The sequence below is a fragment of the Lycium barbarum genome, chromosome 5 (assembly GCF_019175385.1).
Source record: "Lycium barbarum isolate Lr01 chromosome 5, ASM1917538v2, whole genome shotgun sequence".
Taxonomy (NCBI): Eukaryota; Viridiplantae; Streptophyta; class Magnoliopsida; order Solanales; family Solanaceae; genus Lycium; species Lycium barbarum.
The window spans coordinates 11,301,150-11,322,444 of NC_083341.1; the positions used below are offsets into that span (position 1 = coordinate 11,301,150).

General features: G+C 34.5%; 2 protein-coding genes across 2 annotated transcripts; both read right to left on the reverse strand.

Annotated features, from left to right (window-relative positions):
- Nucleotides 1-1,558: 1,558 nt before the first annotated feature.
- On the reverse strand, nt 1,559-6,048 carry LOC132640440 (superoxide dismutase [Mn], mitochondrial). The gene is made up of 6 exons (XM_060357028.1): nt 5,729-6,048; nt 4,277-4,323; nt 4,074-4,199; nt 3,879-3,935; nt 2,616-2,693; nt 1,559-1,909 (listed from the first exon to the last, which is right to left on the reverse strand). The coding sequence occupies exons 1-6, from the start codon at nt 6,012-6,014 to the stop codon at nt 1,817-1,819; spliced, it is 687 nt and encodes a 228-aa protein (XP_060213011.1). The 5' UTR covers nt 6,015-6,048; the 3' UTR covers nt 1,559-1,816.
- Nucleotides 6,049-8,797: 2,749 nt separating this feature from the next.
- LOC132640442 (uncharacterized) lies at nt 8,798-14,785 on the reverse strand. Its single transcript, XM_060357029.1, has 7 exons — nt 14,416-14,785; nt 13,045-13,093; nt 12,868-12,970; nt 12,676-12,771; nt 12,514-12,588; nt 11,587-11,656; nt 8,798-9,217 (listed from the first exon to the last, which is right to left on the reverse strand). Exons 1-7 carry the CDS (start codon nt 14,719-14,721, stop codon nt 9,143-9,145), a joined length of 774 nt encoding a protein of 257 aa, XP_060213012.1. The 5' UTR covers nt 14,722-14,785; the 3' UTR covers nt 8,798-9,142.
- Between the last annotated feature and the right edge of the window lie 6,510 nt (nt 14,786-21,295).

A 21,295-nucleotide genomic window follows, 5' to 3' on the forward strand; every position in this document is an offset into this window, starting at 1 on the left:
ATTGATTATAATAGCTAAACACGTCAGTCTTAATATGACGTGCTATATCTATATTTCGATGCTTAAGTTAGTAAAAATTGATAATACCAAGTTGATAAATGATAATGATGCATGTCTCCTACGTATTCATCCACATATTCATCCACTTGTATTCTGATATGATCATTATTTGGTATTTATTTCAGTTTTTTTTTTTTTTACCCTTAATAATATATTTCATTAACACAAAAATATTATGACCAACTTCAGAGCAAGAGTTTTAAAGTTTTTTTTATGTTCTTATTAGATCATGTCAAGTCAAATTTCACCACATAAATTAGAGCGAAAGGAGTATTGAATTGTTAACTTCTTTCGCATTGCTAAAAGAAAAGGAATCATCTCATCCAAACAAATAGAGTGATCTACTTTTAACTATATCCTTCTCTCGATCTAAGGGCAGCGGCGGAGCTAAATTTATTGAAGGGGGATTTAGTTGAATCTCTCTCAAAAAATTACATTGTACAAATGAAATAAAAACATTGTGATTTGAGTGCAATGGTTGGTGTAGTTAAGTGGAGGGAGTTAGTCGAATCCCCTTTGTCAAATTTACACATACGAATATGATAAAAACAGAAGAAAAATGGAAAAAAGAAACTAACAAAAGACATAAAGGGAACACTTTGTGGAAATTAAGAAATTTGGCTAAAGAGGGAAGTTCAGCATAAAGAGGGCTTAGGTATCAATTATTCCACAATGCCCAAAGGTGCCATGGAAGAGTATTACTACAGGGTCAGCGCCTCTCCAACACACCAGTTCATTACTTGGCTGGCTATTAATTGGAGACTGGCAACTGTGAACAGACTTGAAAAATGGGGAATTAATTTCTCCAAAGATTGTGTATTGTGCAATGAAGCGGCAAATGAATCATTGGAACATCTTTTCTTGACTGTTTCTATGCTCAACTGATCTGGAAATCCTTATTGAAATGGATAGGGGAAGACAAGATGATCACTAGTTGGAGTACAGAAGTTGCTTGGCTGGCTAACGAGTGAAGACAATGGCGTAAAGGCAAACATTTTGAAGTTCTTATTCTCAACTTAAGCATACCATATCTAGATTGAGCGGAATGCAAGAAGATTTCAGCACAAACAGAGAGATAGCATGGATAGAGTTCGAGAGATTGTGGTCCAATTGCACCTCAGGGACACTCAACAACAGCGGTGGAAGAAGATTTTAGGACAGTTAAACAGTTATCCTAGCTAGCTTTATATTATTTGTTGTTAGCTGTATTAGTGTAGTAAAAGGCTAATTTTGAGGACCAGTTCTAGAGTACAAAGAACTGGCAACTTTGTAAATATTTACTTGGCTGAAATAAAATTTTCCATTAAAACACTGCATAAGAAAAGAGTTGTAACTACAATCAAACCTCTCTATAACACCAGCATTTGTTCCGATATTTTTTTTAGCTACTATAGCGAAATGTTGTTATAGAAAACATATAACATAAGAACATTGCTGTTATCGAAAGGTTTGATTAACTAAAGCAAGATGGTTCCTAATCAAATAAATATGCACAACGTTTTCGAAGACATCAAGATTATTAGCTTTGTATATCACAGGCAACTTTTCATCTACTATTGTAACTGGATGAACAGCTGCAGAAAACATGGTCAAAATTGGTCACCGCTATAGTAGCTTATTCACTTTCTACACACGTATTATACATCAACCAGAAACTACATATCATACATATAGGACCACTTGCACGGCAGTAAGCACTAAATCCCCCTCACAATTCATACAGACATGTCCTCTATATCGCATCAAACATCTGAGTTCAGCGGCATTCTTTCTCATAAACTTCGGAGGCATATTTCCAGTTCATGACTTTCCATATATTCTTTAGGTAATCTGGTTTCACATTTTTGTACTGCATTGTGAAGAGAAAAAGCAAGCTGTTAGATATTGATCACAAGAATACATGCAGTTGAATTAGTCAGTCTGTCCAGAACACACGGGTTATGTGGCTTCCAAGAAACATGGCTGTGCATGAATTCTACACGGCAGCTAGCTCTCCCAACAAATTTGTTGCAGACCTAAATAACATATAAAAGCTGTCCAATCTAACAACTTAAACTCTTTGATTAGGTGGTACACACAAGTCAATGTAGAATTAACGAAAAGGAGGTCCTACGTTCAAGTCTCATTGCCACCCGTAACTAAAAATAATTCCAAGTGTTTGGCTCAACAAAAAAGAAAAAGAAGAGCAGCGTATCAGGAGTGCACTGAAGACCTAAATTAACTATATAAAAGTATCTACTATAAAAGAACTAAAATTAATTCAATGTGCCTTGCCCAGTATGAAGAATTTTGCACGTAATGGACATCTTTTTTCTGAACGTCCGTCAATATATCAAATAGCAAGAGCATCTAGTTTTAAACATTGACGGAGAAGAAAAGTATTCACTGGAAATGAGTACCATTACTAATCACCATTTACAGGAAAAGTCACTTGATTTAGCCAAAACACCGAGAATGGGATAACATTGTGGAAACTCCTAGCATCACATGGAATGCTCTCATAGCATCATGGCATGTTTAGGTTATTATAGAGCTACACAGTATAGTATTTATACCTGCAGGTAGTATGCATGTTCCCAAACATCAATGCCCAAAAGAGGAACCAAGTTTGGTCCTTTAATAACCAAGGGATCCTGCAGAAAGGTTAGATAACTATCACATTCAACCTTGACTATCATCAATCAGTATGTCAAGAAACAATTACTTTCTCCTGCAGTCCTATCATGTAAACAATTGACACCCACTAAAAAATCGAGACTTCATCAATGCACGAACCTCCGCCTCATGGTGAAGAATACTTATATACAGATATATATAATCAAGGAAAAATCCATAAAAATAAAGGAACCCATTTACCCAATTTCACTACACTCAGAGAAAAACCTAGGAAGAGGAAGCCAATAAATTTTGTAAAACTTGAGGCCTAATGGAGTTAGAATCTGATTCTTTATTTAGGAGGCAGGAACAGTACAAAATTTACAATTAGATACAGTTATGAGTTGCCGATCAATTCAATAAAAGTAGAGGTCCAGCCAAATGGAACACTTATGGAAAAGGTAAATATCCAGCAAGTGCGTGTTTGCTTGGATAACAGCAAATGACCATGTTTCACTCAAGATAGTCTACAACAAACAAGGGGTATGGACATATCCAGTAGATGCTACTTGTGTTCAAGCTGTTGAAGAACACCGTCACATTCTTTTTTGCGCTGCAATAATAGCAGGCAGTATGGGGCTTGTCTTAAATGTTTTGGTGTTCAATGGGTAATCCAGAAAACATCGAGGAGTACTGATGAAAGCTGGACAGAGAATCAAGAAGTGACTGAAATCTCTTTGGGGCGCATATCCTTTTTATACATTCTACAGGATAAGTAGAAGGAACGTGAAGATGTTTTTAAAGGCAGTTGAGATTGTGCACAACAACAAATATAGATACAATTTTGTTTGTTTTTAATAGTGCAAGATGTCCAGTGTATAATGATTTTGACATCTTGATGGACTTCACCGAATTTTTAAATAGTCAAAAAGAGCTTTATACCTTTAATACATAGCTTTGGAAACATAGAGTATCATCTTTTGCCATAGAGCAGGTAAAAATGACTGACAAGGCAGGACAATTATGAGTGCAGTTCATAAACTTGAAACAGCACAAAACATTAGCAGTCTTGTGCCTTTTCCTTTCCCTTTTTGTTGGTTGTTACATAATCCTTTAGTAGCAACCGAGTGGAGAAATGTGAATAAACTAGACAAAATCAACTTCAATTATTAAAGAGGAAGCTCAACTATCAAAGAGTTTAGCATAATGTATGGATAAGTTACCTGATTTGAGGTAATCTCAATCACTAGGCGCTTCAGCTCTTTGTCCATACCAAGCCACTGTATACATAAAAGGAAATGTAAAGAAGAAACAGAAGGCATGATACAGAGCCAGAATCTTAGAGACCAAACACTCACCATTAAAGAACCAATATTAAGAAAATACAATCCTAGGGAAGAAACAAAGTGCAGACTTACCACCCAACCAGAACCCTGTAAAGCAGCACCTTCTGCGTTCATATTTTGTATTACAGCTTCAATAGAGCCAAAGTGGATGTCTATGGCCGAGCCAAGAGAACCCTTTGGAGGCTCACCACCACCGTCCTGCAATAGAATTTAGCTTTTTAAGTTATTTCTCTGCAAAGTTGAATGATAAAAATATCTTAGGAAAGCTTACTTACACGAACAGGGGCAAGGTTCTTCCAGAAAACTGAGTGATTAATGTGACCTGCATGGAAGTACAGCCAAGAAAACTAACTTGAATAACGAGCAATATATTTTTGACAAGTGATAGCATAACAGATGAAATGGCTTCACAATGAACACAATTTCTTTTAAATGAAAACATGCACACAAATTATACTGCACGTTACCACTGGAAGCATGAAAATAAGCAGGATTGAAAAAACCCAAGGCAGGTTCACGCTGATCAACAATCCAACAGTTCATAATTCAGTTCAGAAGTTCGCGCTAACTCCAAAAACATTTTTGAGGAAAACTCTTTTTTTTTTTTTTTTTTTTTTTGGTTACGGTAAATAATTTTACTATAATGGGAAAATTCTCATACACCAAAAAGTGGAGAATCTGCAACATAATATGATTCTCTACGAACAACGTCGCAATATTCTATACACATTTGAACCTTATGGCTGCACCAAAAGGAAACTGAGAATAAGAAGTTATTTATCAAGTGTACAGTCACTCTCTATCCCATAAAAAATTGTCCTATTTCTTTCCTTCCACAGGATCCCCACGAGTGCTAATGCTGCAAGATTCCAGGCTCTTTCGACTCCTTCTTTGGGACCACATAATTGCTTTTATACATAAAATAAACCAAAATTATTGGAAAGTCTAATCATTTATCTCCTTCTGGAAGTAAAACAATCATTTCGGTACTAAAATTTACTTCACTGGTTTGATTAGACTTAATTTTTATAATCCCCTAGGCATAACAGGTCAAATGATGCTTAATGGTAACACAATCAATTTTTTTCCCAGATAATCCACCATCCGGTTCAAAGACATCCAACTTCAATTCCCTTATGGAGCCTACTAGCTGAAGCCGGTCATCGGAGAACAGGGCTGGCAAAATGGTTACGAAAAAACAAGTAACCATCCAATCCGACCCATTAAATATGGGTTGCATAACTGACATTTAAAAGTAGATCAAATATGGATATTATCTAAATGCTCATTTGTCTGCTCGTTATTTTTCGAGTTGTTAGAGCCTGTTTGGATGGGCTTAAAAAAAGCAACTTATAAGCTGTTATAAGCTCTTATAGCTGCTTTATATAAATTAAGTTAAACAGGCCCAATTATTTTTTGGGCTTATTTTAAGCACAAAATGACATTAAGCTGGTCAGCCAAATACTCAAAAAAAACTGATCCAAACGGGCTCTTACTCTGTGAGTCTAAGCTTATTTTAACTTTTAGCTTGTGTTCTCACTTAAGACTATTTCTGAAAGGATAGATAATATGGATATCTTTATTATCCATAGTAAATATGAGCGGGTCAGATATTTTTCCCATTTTTGTCTAACCCATTTTATACCAGCCCATATCCAATCCGACCCGCCAGTATGTCACTGAGAATTACATCAGAAAAAAACAGAGAGATAGAGAGAGAAATGAACCTCCGCCATTAAACTTAATAGCACTCTGCAATTTAGCTACAGTAGGTGTATCACCCTTGGTGATAGCCTCATGGAGTTGTTCAAGGGCTTTATTGTAATTTGTAATATAAGTTTGATGGTGTTTCTGGTGATGAAGTTGCATGATTTCACCGGTAATAGCAGGTTCTAAGGCACCATAATCGTAAGGGAGATCGGGTAGAGAGAAAGTCTGTACGCTCCGGTGTTGTTGCCGGAAACCTAGAGCTCCGGCCAAGGTCCTTTTGGTAATTATGGTTCTAAGTGCCATAGCTGTGTGTGACTTTGTGAGCTTTCAACTCTACAGAGCCCTTTTTATATATGTGGTCGAGTGAGTTGACGGATGAAATTAAAGATGGCTCATTGGCTTTACGTGTTGGTAGGACCCCTTTGGTTTTATGTATTTAGATGATGAAAATAAATAGGAAACTCAATTAAGGCCCGTTTGTCTATAGAAACAAAACAAAAAAATCACTTTTTTTGGAATTTTGGAGTTGGAGTTGTGTTTGATCTTAATTTTTAAAATTGTAATTTTTGGTAAAATGAAATTGTAAAAAAGTTAAATTTTTTGAAAAACAAGTTTTTTGAGTTTTTGGAATTCCAGAATATAACTTCAAATTGTATTCGGAATTCTTATGGTCAAACGCTGAAAAGTGAAAAAAACAAAAAACAAAAAAACGAAATAAAGTGAATAATTCTTATGGCCAAACACCTACTAAATCTTTCTTTGACGTATTTTTTTCATATATTTTTTAAATATTTTGAATTGTTAATATTTAACTTATTATATTTTTTTACTTAATTTTCAAATATGTAAATTTTATGTCAAAAGATTAAAAAATTTGATCCGAATTTACAATCAAAATTAAATTATTTTACTCTCAAAATTTAACTGTGTCACATAAATTGAAACCGAGGGAGTATATGTTACCTCTCTATAACAGACCGAGGAAGTATATTTTACCTCTTTATAACAGTTTTTTACTTATAACAGCAATAATCATATTTATAACAAATACTTTATCCCTGTGTAAAAGTAGAAGAATCACCGTTAGAGGTCGTTTGGTACGATGGATAAGCAAAAATAATCCTGAAATAAAAATTTAATACCATCTCATCCCACGTTTGATTGGGATAAAACTACGAGATTAAAGTGTTATTTTATCCCACCTAGAGGATGGAATAACAATCCCGGATAACTAATCCCGGGATAACTTATTCCCCAACCAAACGAGCCCTTAGTGATTGCATCATGGAGTTGTTCAAGGGCTTTATTGTAATTCGCGATGTAAGTTCGATGATGTTTCTGGTGATGGAGTTGCATGATTTCACCGATAATAGCAGGTTCTAAGGCACCATAGTCGTAAGGGAGATCGGCCAGAGAGAAAGTTTGTACGCTACGGTGTTGTCGCCGAAACCCTAGAGCTCCGGCCAAGGTGCTTTTGGTCATTATGGTTCGAAGAGCCATATTCAATACCATGTGGTAGAGATAATAGTGTTAGTACAAGCGTGAGCTTTCAACTGTACAGAGCCATTTTATAAGTGTTAGAAATTCTCTAAATTCTATTTAGTGGACTCATATATTTAAGATAATTGTATATAAATTATTATCAATTAAAGACGCTCATTTTTTTATCTAATAAAGTGTTATTTTTATGGGGGTATATATAAATCTTATGTTATAAAATATGAATTTTATATGCGTAAAAATCTTGCTATCTCTTCAGTTATAATTAGTGGGTTCATAACTAAAGAGTTAAACCTCTTCTGAAAGGTTACATTTGAAGAGTTATGTTTCTTCCGAAAACGTGTCTTATTATTATATATTGTTTATGGTCCCTAAATCTATTACTAATTTTTTTTATCTCTGTTTCATTAAGAGAAATACCATAAAAAAATGTAACAAGACTTAAAAGATCATGATTTTATTTTGTCCATTCTTACAATGGATCAAGACCATTACTATTCTTCTAAGAATTTATATCACTGTTTAATAATTTATTTGTGATTCTGAATTGTTATTTCCAGCCATGTGTGCTCGAGAGAGTGATCCTCGCTGCTTTTGTGCCAGGTGTTCCTAGTTTGGATTTAGTTCAACTTTTACAAACCAAAAATTAACTAGACCCGTTGGATTTTATGTATTTAGATGAAAATAAGATATATAATTTGATACTATTATTTTATCCACTCTTTGATTTATATTTTGAATAAAATCACATACGTGCACGTGCCTTGCAGATAATAACATAAACTCAAGTTATTGTAACTCATATATTATATATATAATAACTCATATCTAAAGTCGTCCAATTCATATACTCCCTCCATTTCAATTTATGTAAACATATTTCATTATTAGCCCGTGTAAAAATAATGACTCTTATCTACATTTGGAAACAATTTACATTTATCCAATGATTTGTCACAAGAAATATATGTTACTCATTTAATACCACAAATTTAAAAATCTTCTCCTCTTTCTTAAACTCTGTGTCCAATCAAATGAGTCCACATAAATTGAAACGGACGAAGTATTAGTTATAAGAAAGATTGTTTATACAGAAATTATAGGTAAATCACACTAGGCAAGCCTTGTGCAATGAGCTCGAGAAAAACAACCAACCTAGCCACCCTTACAAGTTGTTATAGTGATTAATAAGAAAGAAACCTTTTATACAAAAATTATAATGTAGAGCTGTTATAATGCTTAGAGATTTTTATACGTGAACTACTTTAAAGGGCAATATTTGTTTTTAAATAGTTTAATCCACATACATTCAATACAGGTAGCCTTATTCTTTATTTTATCCTGTATAAAATATACATAAATTCTCAAATAACTTAATGCAAGTGTTATTTAATACTGCCAACCAAGCACTAATTGGACAACCAAATACCGTATTATTTATGCAGAACTTTATGTTGAGATGAATTGCTTCAAACCATCAACAAAATTCTCAAACAGACCTGACTAACCAGCATTACTATGACGAAAAATCAGCTATATGTGGTGAACTTAACTGGTAATTTTCATTGCAGCACACACAACGTCTGTAGACTTCTAACTTTGACTCGGTGAGGTGTATTTATTGACAACATCACAGAGAAAAGGTATGTTCACAATCATCAAATTGACAATACTTCACGTTTTGTCCCTCTCCGTACAAGTCTAGCAAACAGTTTCATACAACGCTTGCTAGCTAATATTAGCTTCAGCTAAGAGCATAAACCATATGATGGCGTTATTCTGCTACACAAGGATAAGTAGTAAAGTACAAACTACATAATTCATATTCAGCAGACTCCTCTTCTTGACATTTAAATATCTAATCATGTCATATGATTCACCAATATCCATCACCACAAACTTCATTTTCCAAAGACTCGAGAAACATCTGATCAGTTCTGCAACTGTTCATTCGCTGCCTTCACCCATGCATCATAAATTTCATCTGAAAACAGCACAAAGTGTACCTGCAATTATGACAGATGCAAGAGGACACAACTGTAGTCACCACTGAGCTCAAACTGTCCAAATATGATCCTAAGCTCAAAAAAGTTATTTAAGAAAACTATGCCAAATACATTCTATTTTTTCAGAACAAAATACGGTTTTGGTAGCACTGCAGCATTTGAAGCGAACTATAAAAGGGGCATACCACTTTTAATTTGAATAACATTAAAAATTATTTGTGGGTGGAATAGGCATTTTGACCTGCTCTTTTCCACATCTTGACAAGTAATTTAAAGTTTCAGATTAGAATGTAAAGGTGTGTACCCTGTAAATCAGCATATACAACACTCAATATCACAGTCGGCAACAGGGATTCAAATGGCCTTGGAAGGAAATATGGAAAGTGAAAATTTATTGAGGAATAGGGTCGAAGCTGTGTTCTAAATGTTTCTCGTGTGGAAAGATTCTGAGAGCATAAATCATCTCTTCCAACGCTGAAGTTACAGACCAGATTTGGCCCCTAGGAGTTGCTCAATTGGAAATGGTTGAGAAATTAGCTCAATTGGAAATGGTTGAGAAATTTATGTCTAAGCTCATGGTTTGAGCCCTACGGCAAGCGAACTAATTATGATATTTAGGAGGAGAAGGATAGAGAGGCGGGCCCATTCCCAAGTTTCGCAGCCTGCGGTTAGCCCAAAGGGATGGCTCCAGACGGGTTTCTCGGCCATAAATAAAAAGTTACTGGCCAGATTTGGCAACTTTTTCTCAACATTAAAGGAATCAGGTGGGCTGTGCCTAATAATACCTGCTTGAGTACGGTGGATTGTGTGGAAGGAGAGAAACAACACAAGATGCTTTGAAGAAACCCGCAACTCTGTCGAGAAAGTCAAGATGAACTGCCTGTCTTTATTTTATTTTTGGTGCAAAGATCATCTCCTAGATGATGCTGAATCTCTCATAAATATCAGAGAATCCTTGTAATAAGAGCAAGGAGATTATTTTGTTTCTTTTGAAAGGTAATACTATGGTTTATGCACAACCTTTGTGATGATGACATATGATATTGTTACCTTTCTCAAAAAAGAAAAGGTGTGCCAGAAAGGAAAAGAAGAAGAAAAAGTATTAAAGGACATCTTCTAATGAAAACATCTTGACTGCAATCTGTGAGGCAGTCTTAACATCCAACCAACCAAGAATTCCTCTCACCTACCAGTGGAATTCAAAAAGTCCCTCAGCCAATGCCATCTAAAAATGATATTAGGCGATTTCAGACATTCATGATCAAAGTAATAGAACTAAGCAAGAACAACTAGAATGGTTATTTCAAGCAATTGCAGTGTTTCAACAATTAGATATGGCTCTTTTATAGCTTATTGGTAATTCAATTCCACATCCCGCGGGTGGAGGGGGGTGGAATCTCTTCTGAAGCCACAGAAAGCTTTTTCTCCCTTCTCACTCCAAGTGGTTCCCAAAGAAGAACTTTAACAGCTAAGCATCCGGCAGATTCTGCTGCTTCTAGTTCTAAGGGATTAAAAGTTGAAATAAGAGCACACAAGCTATTCCAGAACTTCCATCTAAGGTCATAGCTAAAATTGAAATAATTTCCAATTTCCAGATGTGCAATCATAAAAAAGCATACAAGAAAGTTGTCCAGTACAGGGGAAATAAAAGCGTTGAAGTTGCACGATACAACACATACCACTGCCACATGACATTTAAATGGCAATGTTATGAGCATTATGCTTCAATTAGTTATTAAATCGTTCACTTCAATCAGAACAGTGTGCAATAAAGGACAGACAGCATAGGATTCCATGAATTTCAAAAAGTTCACTCCTCCAGAGGAAGAGGAACATGCCAAGCTTTTCACTAGCCAATTTTTTTGGGGCAAAAACCACGGGGGAATCTCAGGCAGCATTTCCAGGTAGTGGCTTACTGTTGGACTTTCTGTTCTCATTGTTTAGATACAAAATCGATTGGGAAAAAATATGTATCTTCATTCCAGAACAAGAAAGTTTTTCAGGTATGGACTAATCGAGAATGTTGTCCCCATGCGCCTTTTGTGACTTCACTAGAAAAGAAAGAGATTCAGAGCGTTGAATCATGGAAAAATTAACTCCAACTAATTAGGAGTGTTTTCTCAGACTTCTTTATATTTTTCTGTAATAATACTGTACGGCAGTGAAGAGGCTCAGGCTGTTCCATGGTGGTCTTGAGCCTTTACAATTCATTATATACAACCACTTTTTTGGGTACTATCAATATTTCTGCCTCTGGTGAACAATTTCACCAACATAAGATAAGAACAAGTATTTTCTAGTCTCAACAAATATGTGACCATATTGCTAATCAAGTTCTAAGCAAACCAAAATCCATAAGCAGACAATACCTCTTTGAGGTCACTGCCAAATTCTTTGACAGTAGATATAGCGACAGTGGCAGCTTCATCGTAAGGATATCTGTTAAGTACCAAAAAAATAAAATGAAGATTTAGCAGAAGAAACCGTCCATAGCAGCAAAGGTTCTATATTATTCCTAAAAGGAGATCATACTGCAAAATTATTTCTCCTAGCTCATCAACATGCAAACAAGTTAGCACAGATAGTACTACTCATAAAATGGAAGTTCCAAATCATATGCACCATGTGGAAATAGTTAAAGTTGGTCGCCTAAAAAAGAATGTAAACATAGTTATATTTAAACGGTTTGTTCTATGATATGCTCAGACTAAGAACTATTAAACGAATTTTCTCATTCAACAATCAACATAAATCACGAGGATATAGAAACTTATTTGTGCAGAATTTATTGCATGACACACAATGAAACAAACAGAAATAGGAACTGACTGCATATTTTATGTGACAATTTGTGCCAACAAAAATAAGGGTTAGCTAATTTTAAGTGGCGAAATGAAGAAAGAAAGATTCAGAACACAGAATTAGTAAGCTGTGATAATAACATAACAATTGGATTCATTTCTTGATGTAAGTAAAGATTCAGAACACAGAATTAGTAAGCTATGATAATAACATAACAATTGGATTCATTTCTTGATGTAAGTTCGCTAGAGCAACAATTTTCATTTTAGTCAGCCCCCTACAGAACATAAAAGGAAAAATAGACAACCACTATCCAGGTAATGAAAAGTCAGATAACGCAGCAAACTTATTCTGTAGTACTCCAACATATTCTTCCTTCATCCTCAATAGCTGGTGGATAATTTAGCTTTGAAAAGGAACTCATCACAAGCATAGCTAAATCAGCTCAAAGTTCCTATAAACTTGAAATGCATGGTTAATCCATGGGAACTCACCCGAAAACCCCACATGATATGGCAGGAAAAGCAATATACTGAATGTTGTTCTCTTTTGCCACGCGCAGGCTATTTCTGCAGTATAGTTAAGAGAAAAGAGAATCAAATAAGGTATGACAATTAAATCAATTTACGAGGAATATTAAACAATCATTCACAAACCTATATGAATTGGTCAAAAAGGCTTTAGGATTTGGGACAGCATCATAAATTGGTCCAACAGTGTGGATTACATGAGAAGCTGGCAATTGGAAACCTCTGCAATATTTTCCCACCATAATGTAAGTTCACTGACAACATACTAAAAAACTGATGGTTCTAATGCATTATTGAAGCCAAAGACTGAGCACATACGGGGTAATCCTTGCTTCTCCTGTTGGGCACCGAACTCCAGGACGCACCTCTGGTGCTTTATAGCATGCAGCTCGTAATTCTGGACCAGCTGCTCGATGAATGGCTAGAAATGGAAAGAAAAATGAAATTAGACCACATAGATCATAGAAGATAATCAGCAGTAGATTAGAGAATTACCTCCATCAGCACCACCACCACCCAGCATTTGCTCATTAGCAGGATTGACCTGTATAAAAATGGTGCAAAGATAAAGGCCACAATCAACACAATATCATGAAAGATAGACAGAATCAAATATATCATAAGCCCCCAAGACAGGTCACAGGAAGCACTGAAAAATGACATCTTCCTTAAAAGAGAAGGTCTATTGGATATTTTATTTCTTGAAAATACACACGGGTACTACGTTCCTCTTTCATTGTGCTTGGAATTGTTTATAGTTCACAAATGAATCCAAAGTACTTCCGATATTTACAGACGAGTAAATCCGAAGTCAAGCCGAGTATGATTAGAATTAATGAGGTAGTTATAGGTAAAATGTAGGATTTGTTCCCTGTAAGTGGTCTCGCCTTTGAAAGACATTCTCATATCCTTGTTTCGATCAAGAGCCAATGAAACTGGTTAAAATAGAAGTACTTTGTTGCACTTAGTGTTGGACCTAAAATCAGTAAAAGAAATTGCAGATGGGAACTCTCAGATCCAACCTAGTATCAGACAATTGTTGATGCAGTAATACTACTATGTCATGTTCTGAAAATACAAATATCTCAAAAATTTCCAAGACATTATTTTATAATTACAAAAATGTTATGAACATGGGCAGAGCCAGCATTGTGGCTACGGGCTCGGCAGAACCCAGTAGCTTAGATTCAAACACTGTAAGCAAAAAGAATTGTATTCCAGAACCCATAAACTAGAACCTGGCTCCGCCTTTTGTTATGATATGATTAAGACGACGAGATTCAAAAGTATATACCCACTAAATGTTATATCATATTTAGAGCACAAGTTTCAAAATTTGTCTTTTTTCTTAAACTAAGTGTCATTTCTCAAATAGGTTCACATAAATTGAAACCAAGGAAGTTCCTTTTTAAAAAAAAGAACTCTACTAACAAACAAAATTTGGAAAACTGAAAAAATAAATCTACCCGTTGTTCAAACAAAAGCCACCTGAGTTTGCACTTTGATTGAATATCAATAAGATACACTTCTAGTTATCAATCAGAATGTACACAAGGTTTCATAATATCCTTTAACAAAACTTTTTAGTTCGAACATTTTAAGATTAAGATAATGGTCAAAAACAAGCCTCAAGTATCATTTTTTGCGAGTTTTATCCACATGGCAGCTGACTTATTAATTTTAAGATGTGTTTTGATAAATAGCTGGTGATAGTTCAGGCAGAAAACGAAAAACGCAAGCATCTAATAGTTCAGGTATGAAACTCACAAAAAGTGATAATTCAGGTCTGTTTTTGACCGTTATCTGTTTAAAATTAGAAATGATTCAGTTAAAAACATATATAAAGGTAGAGATAGTGATACTTACAATAGCATCAGATGATCCGTCAACGGACCACTGAGTAATATCACCTTTCTGAATCTTCAACAAATTCGACGGAGTCAACTGAAAGGTAACTCCGTTTTCTCCGGCGCTAGCCATGGTTGAAAGGCAGGCGATACTCGATCGTGTAACGGCGATAGACTGAAGAGTAACTGAAATGGGCCTGATGAGAGTAGTAGGGTTGAGTGTGTGGAAGTTTCTGGAAGACTGAAGACGTGAGGTTTGGAAGTTTCCAGGTCTTTTAAAAGATCGTAAGAGGGTTGAACAAAGTTTGTGACAAGAAGGAATCATTTGTCCACTTTCGACTATGGAGTGGATAGTGGGGTTGAAGAAAATATGCACTGCGTATTTTGTCTTCAAATGTTTTTGTCCCTCAAATTGCTGGCTTTTTATTTTTTGTTTAAAAAAATGATCGAAAATATCTGGAAGTTCTGAATTCGGATTAATGCACAGTTAAAAAAAAAAAAAAAAAACGGAAGATGGCAATTTTAATCCTTATCTTATATCTTTATTTCAGTTTTGATCTTTGTATAATTCAACTAAACATATTTAATCTTCAATTAACATAGACGTGCCCTCAAACTAACGGAAGTTTTTTTTTTTTTTTTCAGAAAGCAAAAAGGATTTTTTTTTTTTTTTTATATAAGCTACCACCACATGGGTGGATATATTTTATTAATAATAGCCAAATATCCATAACAAAAGCAAACAATAAAGGAACTGGACGGACAGATCTAGAAAGCCCAAGAAAAAGCAACACCCCCAAAAAATGCGCTTCTATGTTAGCTCAGACCAAGAACTCCAATCCACGCCGGTTTCGTAGCTCCAGGCAGCAGATATCAGCTCAAGTGCTTCTTAGCCCAGGTATCTCCCTTGCTGCTCTTTGTTCCATAGATCTTTCTTCCTCCGTTGCTTTCCACAAAATTGTAATCTTTGTATGTGACTCTTGAATCGCTTTACCATGACTTTCAGTTTCAAGCCTCAATCTCATTATCAGTATTTATTGTAAATGGCTTTACCTATAATCGATCTGAGTTCACCAACTAAAATAACTGATTAATCAGGCTTCGAAATCCTCTATATAGCTAGGTCTTGTATGTTTTGTGTAAGTAGCATTTGAATCTTTAATTGACGCCAATTATATGTCCCTCGAAGCTCTCACCAGAGACTTGGCTAACGAACCATCAGGAGTATGCCTCCAAATTCAAAATGAACTAAATATCACAAAACTCACTTTTCGAAGTTGTATAGACTCTTTAGAATGATGAGTACATAGATAGCCAACTTATCAATCCCTCATTATGGATGTGCAATTCTAAATGTTTCTCTGGTATTGATATCTCTTCAATAGAATGAGCCAAGCTAATACCACACATTGCCGAGATGTCAATACCTGAGTTACAATATTAGTCTTGCACTCCTTGGATGCCTCAAGTCCTTGCATTCCTTATCCTTAAGTTAGGAATTTGTTGTTTATCCAAGTTGAGAATTTTCCTCCCTGCACTAGGCAATTCAGAAAAAGAATAGAACTTTAAGGTACCTGCAAAATCAAAAATAATGTTAGTTAAAAAATCTGCAAGGGTGTTGCCTTCCCTGTACACATGTTGAATCTCCACATTCCAGTGCTCCTTCATTCTTGTTATTCTTTCAACATGTGGTACAATACACCAAGGTGCCACCCACACCCCTTCCACAACATTTTTAAGCAATAAAGAATCAGTCTCCAGAATTAACGGATGTAAATTCTTATCAATGCAGTACTTCATCCCCTCCAACATTGCTCTTGCTTCAGCTACAACATTTGTGGTCTCTCCAATTTCCCCACTTTGAGCATAAATAAGATCCCCTTGCCAGTTTCTAACACAAAATCCATAGGAGCTAGCACCAGGGTTATCTCTTGATGCTCCATCAGTGTTACACTTAAACCATCTATTAAGAGGTAACTTCCAATACACCACCTTGGTTATAATCCTAGGATGATAGTTTTCTAAAGTTGCTACTAGCTCTGGCCATAAAAAAGGAACATTTCTTAACCATGGATATCTCATCTTCGTAAGATAAAATAAATGTATATTCACTTCATGCACCACCTTTCTAAAGCTGACCCTACCTCCATGCTTAATGATATTTCTCCTCTTCCATAGTTCCCATGTAATCATAGCAGGCACTGCTTGTAAAATAGACTTTAATTTTTCCCCACAATCTGCCTTCCACCAGTATCTGAATACTTGGTGAATGTGAATCATATTCTTCTGAATGCCTGTTGCATGCATCAAAACATTCCATACTCATTCTGCAAAATTGCTACTCAGGAAAAGATGTTGCATTGTTTCTAAATGAGATGTTTCGCAACAATAACATCTAGAGACAATAGGGATCCTTGTCCTTCTTAGGTTATCATCAGTAGGAATTATGTGCTTCCACAACCTCCATATAAAAAATGATATCTTAAAAGGAACTCCTTTACTCCACAGATACTTATATTCTTCATGTTCTTCCCCTCTATGCCTCATCATGTCCCAAGCATTGTTTACTGTAAATTTTCCTGTACTAGTTGGCATCCACCATGGTCTGTCCCATGCACCTTGTAGCTGTTCTATTATTTATTATCAAATTTTGAGAATTAAAGAAAATAAAGGTAAATATGTTATGAAAGTCTGGCCGCCATTGTCAAGCATCTATGTAGAGGTTTTCCATCGCCTACTCATCCCTTTTCATCTCTAATCTTTAGACTTGTGGTGTTCTTGATCTATCAAATTGGATCCGCCTTTTTCTTGTCCAATTCTGAAGAACATTACTGAATTTTCTTCTTTTCTTATCTTTGTATAATTCTGTATTTTGACAAATATATTTTTTAATAAATTTGATTTTAGCTTTATCATTTAAGGAGGAATGAGTATATTTGTGTGGCCAAATCATGACTCTCAAGAGGATATAATTAACTAATTTTTTTTTTAAAATACAACGACTATAACAGGTTTTAAAATTTAACCTAAGACTTCACCAACAAGACGATGCTGATGGAAGTTACCAAGGACTCTCTCATTTTTACCTTGAAATTCCAAAGAAGAGGAAGAAGAAGATAGGGCCAAGTAATCCTTTGAGCATTTACCATTGAATCGTATCTCCAAAACTCATTTTATTTTTCTCTTTTTTATTTATTTTTAAATATTAATTTTGTGAAGTTTTGAACTTTCGTTAGTTTGAGGGACTAAAATTGCACGTTTATCTTAATTGAAAGTTAAATATGCTTAGTCAAATTACACAAGGATCAAAACTGGAATATAATTATAACACAGAGACTAAAATTGAACAATTTCGCAAGGCAATGCTTCGCGAAAATTCTACCTTATAAAGCAGAATTTAGTTATGCTTTTGCCTTGCGTAATTTCACAAGGCATTTTTTTTTTACTCTGCAGGGATTCTACAGAAGTTAGCCCTTAACTTCTGCCCGAATAGACCTAATTTATAACGAAATTATATCTTGCGATTTTTTTTTTTTTGTATACTGTGCTTGGATTCGAACTCAGAATCTTAGGGGTATTTTTGGTCACTTAAAGTCCCGAAGGGCAAGAATTAAAGACCACCCCCAAATAAGGCATTTGTGCTAATGACCCGTATTTTATTCTTTTCTTTTATCTTACATACTCGCATTAATCCAAATTTGTATCTGAAAAAAAGGTTCCACTTCAAAATTAACTTTATATCCACCAAGACTAGGATTTCAAATTTATGTGTAAGGATAAAAGAGTATTTGTCATTTAGTATAACTTCGCTGGTGTATGTACATTTCAATTTGGGGAGTTATAAATTTTACTTAAATGATTACCTAAGTTTGGGTTAGTATATTTTCGCCTCCATTGTATTACATTAAGCACAGATGATTTTCTAAATTTACGAAAATTGAGCATGTTTGGTTCTATTGATGGTACTCCCAAATAAATTAGGGGATTTGGCACAGTGTGCTAAGTGTTAGACTTAATTGGCATATATTAGCCAATTTTTAATAAGTTGGCACAAAATAGTCAATATACATGTTTTGGGTCAAATAGTTTAGCACACACTGACCCATAATTTTTTGAGAAAAAATAGCTCCCACCGTCTCATTCTCTCTCCACATTTGTTTTCTTTATACGATAGTTTCTGTCATTTCTTCTTTCCAGTTTCTCATTCTCTCTCCATTTCAACTCTCACCACTTTATTCACCTAAAATCGATCAATTAAAACTCCCACTACAAGAATCTCTCACAATAAACTCTCATAACAGCCGTAAATTTTCAAAAAATTTATTGGGTTTAGTAGAGTTCAAAATAGGGATACACCTTCGGATCAATTTTGGAGCCTTTTGTTGATTTATACTACAAATACATGGGGAAGAAAAGTTTTTCAAAGAACTTTAGCAAGAATCGGGCTTCTGTTTCTGATTTTGAACATTCCAATTTCAAAAATTCTGATATGGATAATTCTGATTTCGAAGATTCTGATATGGATAATTCTGATTCTGAATCTGTTTGATCGAATTCGTGCATTGGATGATGAATGCAGTTTTGAGTTTTATACACCTAATGTATACATATGTTTGGGTTCTTGTTTTTTTATCGATGCTGTATTTTGTATAAATATATTGTATACACCTTCTGGGTTTTTTACCAGGTTGTTATAGTCACCTAATGTATACATGTGTTTGGTTATTGTTTTTTATTGAATCTGTACAAAACATATATTGTATACACCTTTTGGTTATATAAACGACATGTATACACATGCTGGGTTTTATTGCATCGGCTTTGTATACATCTATTGTATACACGTGCTTGTTTGTTGAATACAGTTGGTTTATTGTTTGATTTTAGTTGGGTTTGCATAGACATATTGTATACACCTTCTGATTTGGATACATATGGTTGTACACAAAACAAATTGAACTCGTTTTTCGAAATTATAAAAGAATACATCAATTAAATGTATACATCAAGTATTTTCTTCCTACGACTACATGTATACATAAACTATTCTTGAAAAAGGAAAAAAAAACTTATTTTTTATTTTATACATCAATGTATACATAAACCATTCTCCGTAATCAAATACATGTTACTTCACAATGTATGTCAGAATGTATACATGATACTTCATAGTATACATCAATATCTATACATGGTACTTCACAATATACATATCAGAATGTACACATGAATTCTCAGAATGTATACATGGTACTTCATAATATATTATGATAGATTTTCGATTTTGATCGGAGAAATTTAAGAAGATGAAAGAAAAGAGAGTGAAAAAAATGAATGAGATATACGCAGTAATGGAGAGATGGAAGAAATAAGAGAGAGAAACATTGAAGAGATTTCTCTACTGGAATTTTCTATTTGTTGGGTTCCTGGATCGCTAATTTTAGGGATATCACGTAACAAAATAAAGGGAAAAAATTTGTATCCCTAATTTTAAGGATACAATTACTTGAAATAAGGAAAAAGAAAGATATGCTCCCCTATTTTTGCTCAGGCAAACTGCAAATTCGGCTACATATTACCAATTATTTTAGGCCTACTTTTTGCTAAAGACTTTTGGGTTAAAAAAATGTCAATCTTATCTAGAACTTGTATCTATATGTCAATTTCCCAATAAATTAACAGAAGCCTCATCCGTTTTCCAAGAGTCCAAGCTAAATAAAAGTGGGCAATTTGCAGGATTGTCCTTCGTTAGGGGTGGTCTTTAATTTTTGACCCTCGCTAAAAATCTCTTGGTTTCGGGTTCGAACCCCCCGCTCAGTCAGAAATTTTTTTAAAAATCGCAAGACAGTCAAAAAGTAATGTTTTTGGGCAAAATTCTGCCTCACTTTCAAGCAAAATTCTGCCTTGCGAAATTCCTTCTTATTTTTTTACTGAGCTGGGGTTCGAACTCAGGATCTCGAGGTATTAGGCGAAGGATAAAAGTTAAAGACCACCAATTTGAGGGACAAAAATTAAAGATCACCCCAAAAGAAGGACAATCTGGACAAAAAAAGGAATAAAAGTTGCTATCGAAATTCTTTTTTGGCCCAACTTCATTTTATCTTTAAGCCCAATTAGTTTTCGTTATTGAGAGGACTTTTTCATTTTCAATTTCACATTGATTTTGTAGTAAAGTTTTTATGTGACTGGTGTTTCTTGGAGAAAAAATGAATTGGGAAAAAAGATCCATATGGGACCGTCTTTTTCTCGAATAAATATCTCAAAAGGTCATTCAAGTATGTGAAATTATCTAGTAAAGTCATGTGAAATTATCTAGTAAAGTCACTTAGCTTAACGTTATATCAATAAAGTCACTCAACTTATAGATTTTTTCTTACAAAGTCATTCAAGTTAAATTGGTCTTCCCACAAAGTCATTATAACCAAAAACTAAAAGAAATAATTACATAAACCTCACTCAAGTTTGGTTATGTGGTACTTGCTTCCTTTGTGGTTTATAATAGGGAATATGCTTACCTCTTTTATTTTATTTTATTTTAAATAATCTTTTGGGATAATTTCTGAGACCTCCCCTCAGGTTTGTCTCTATCACACATCCCCTTGTGGTTTGTGATTTGCGATATTACGTTTACCTCCTTTATTTTTTATTTTTACGTAACATAACTAATTAAGTGGTAAAATTTACATAATGTTCCAGAGTTACCCTTTGTGTCATTAACTTTTAAGCGGAGTATTATACTATTTTATAACATAGTTTTTTTATGCTACAAATAAAACTACGTACTCAGTTCAATTGATAAAATAGTTGGAAATGAACTCTTTTTTCTCACATTTTGAACTTTAAGAACTGAAAGGTCGAATTAAAATTTTCAAACACATCACAGTTAATGTTACACAAAT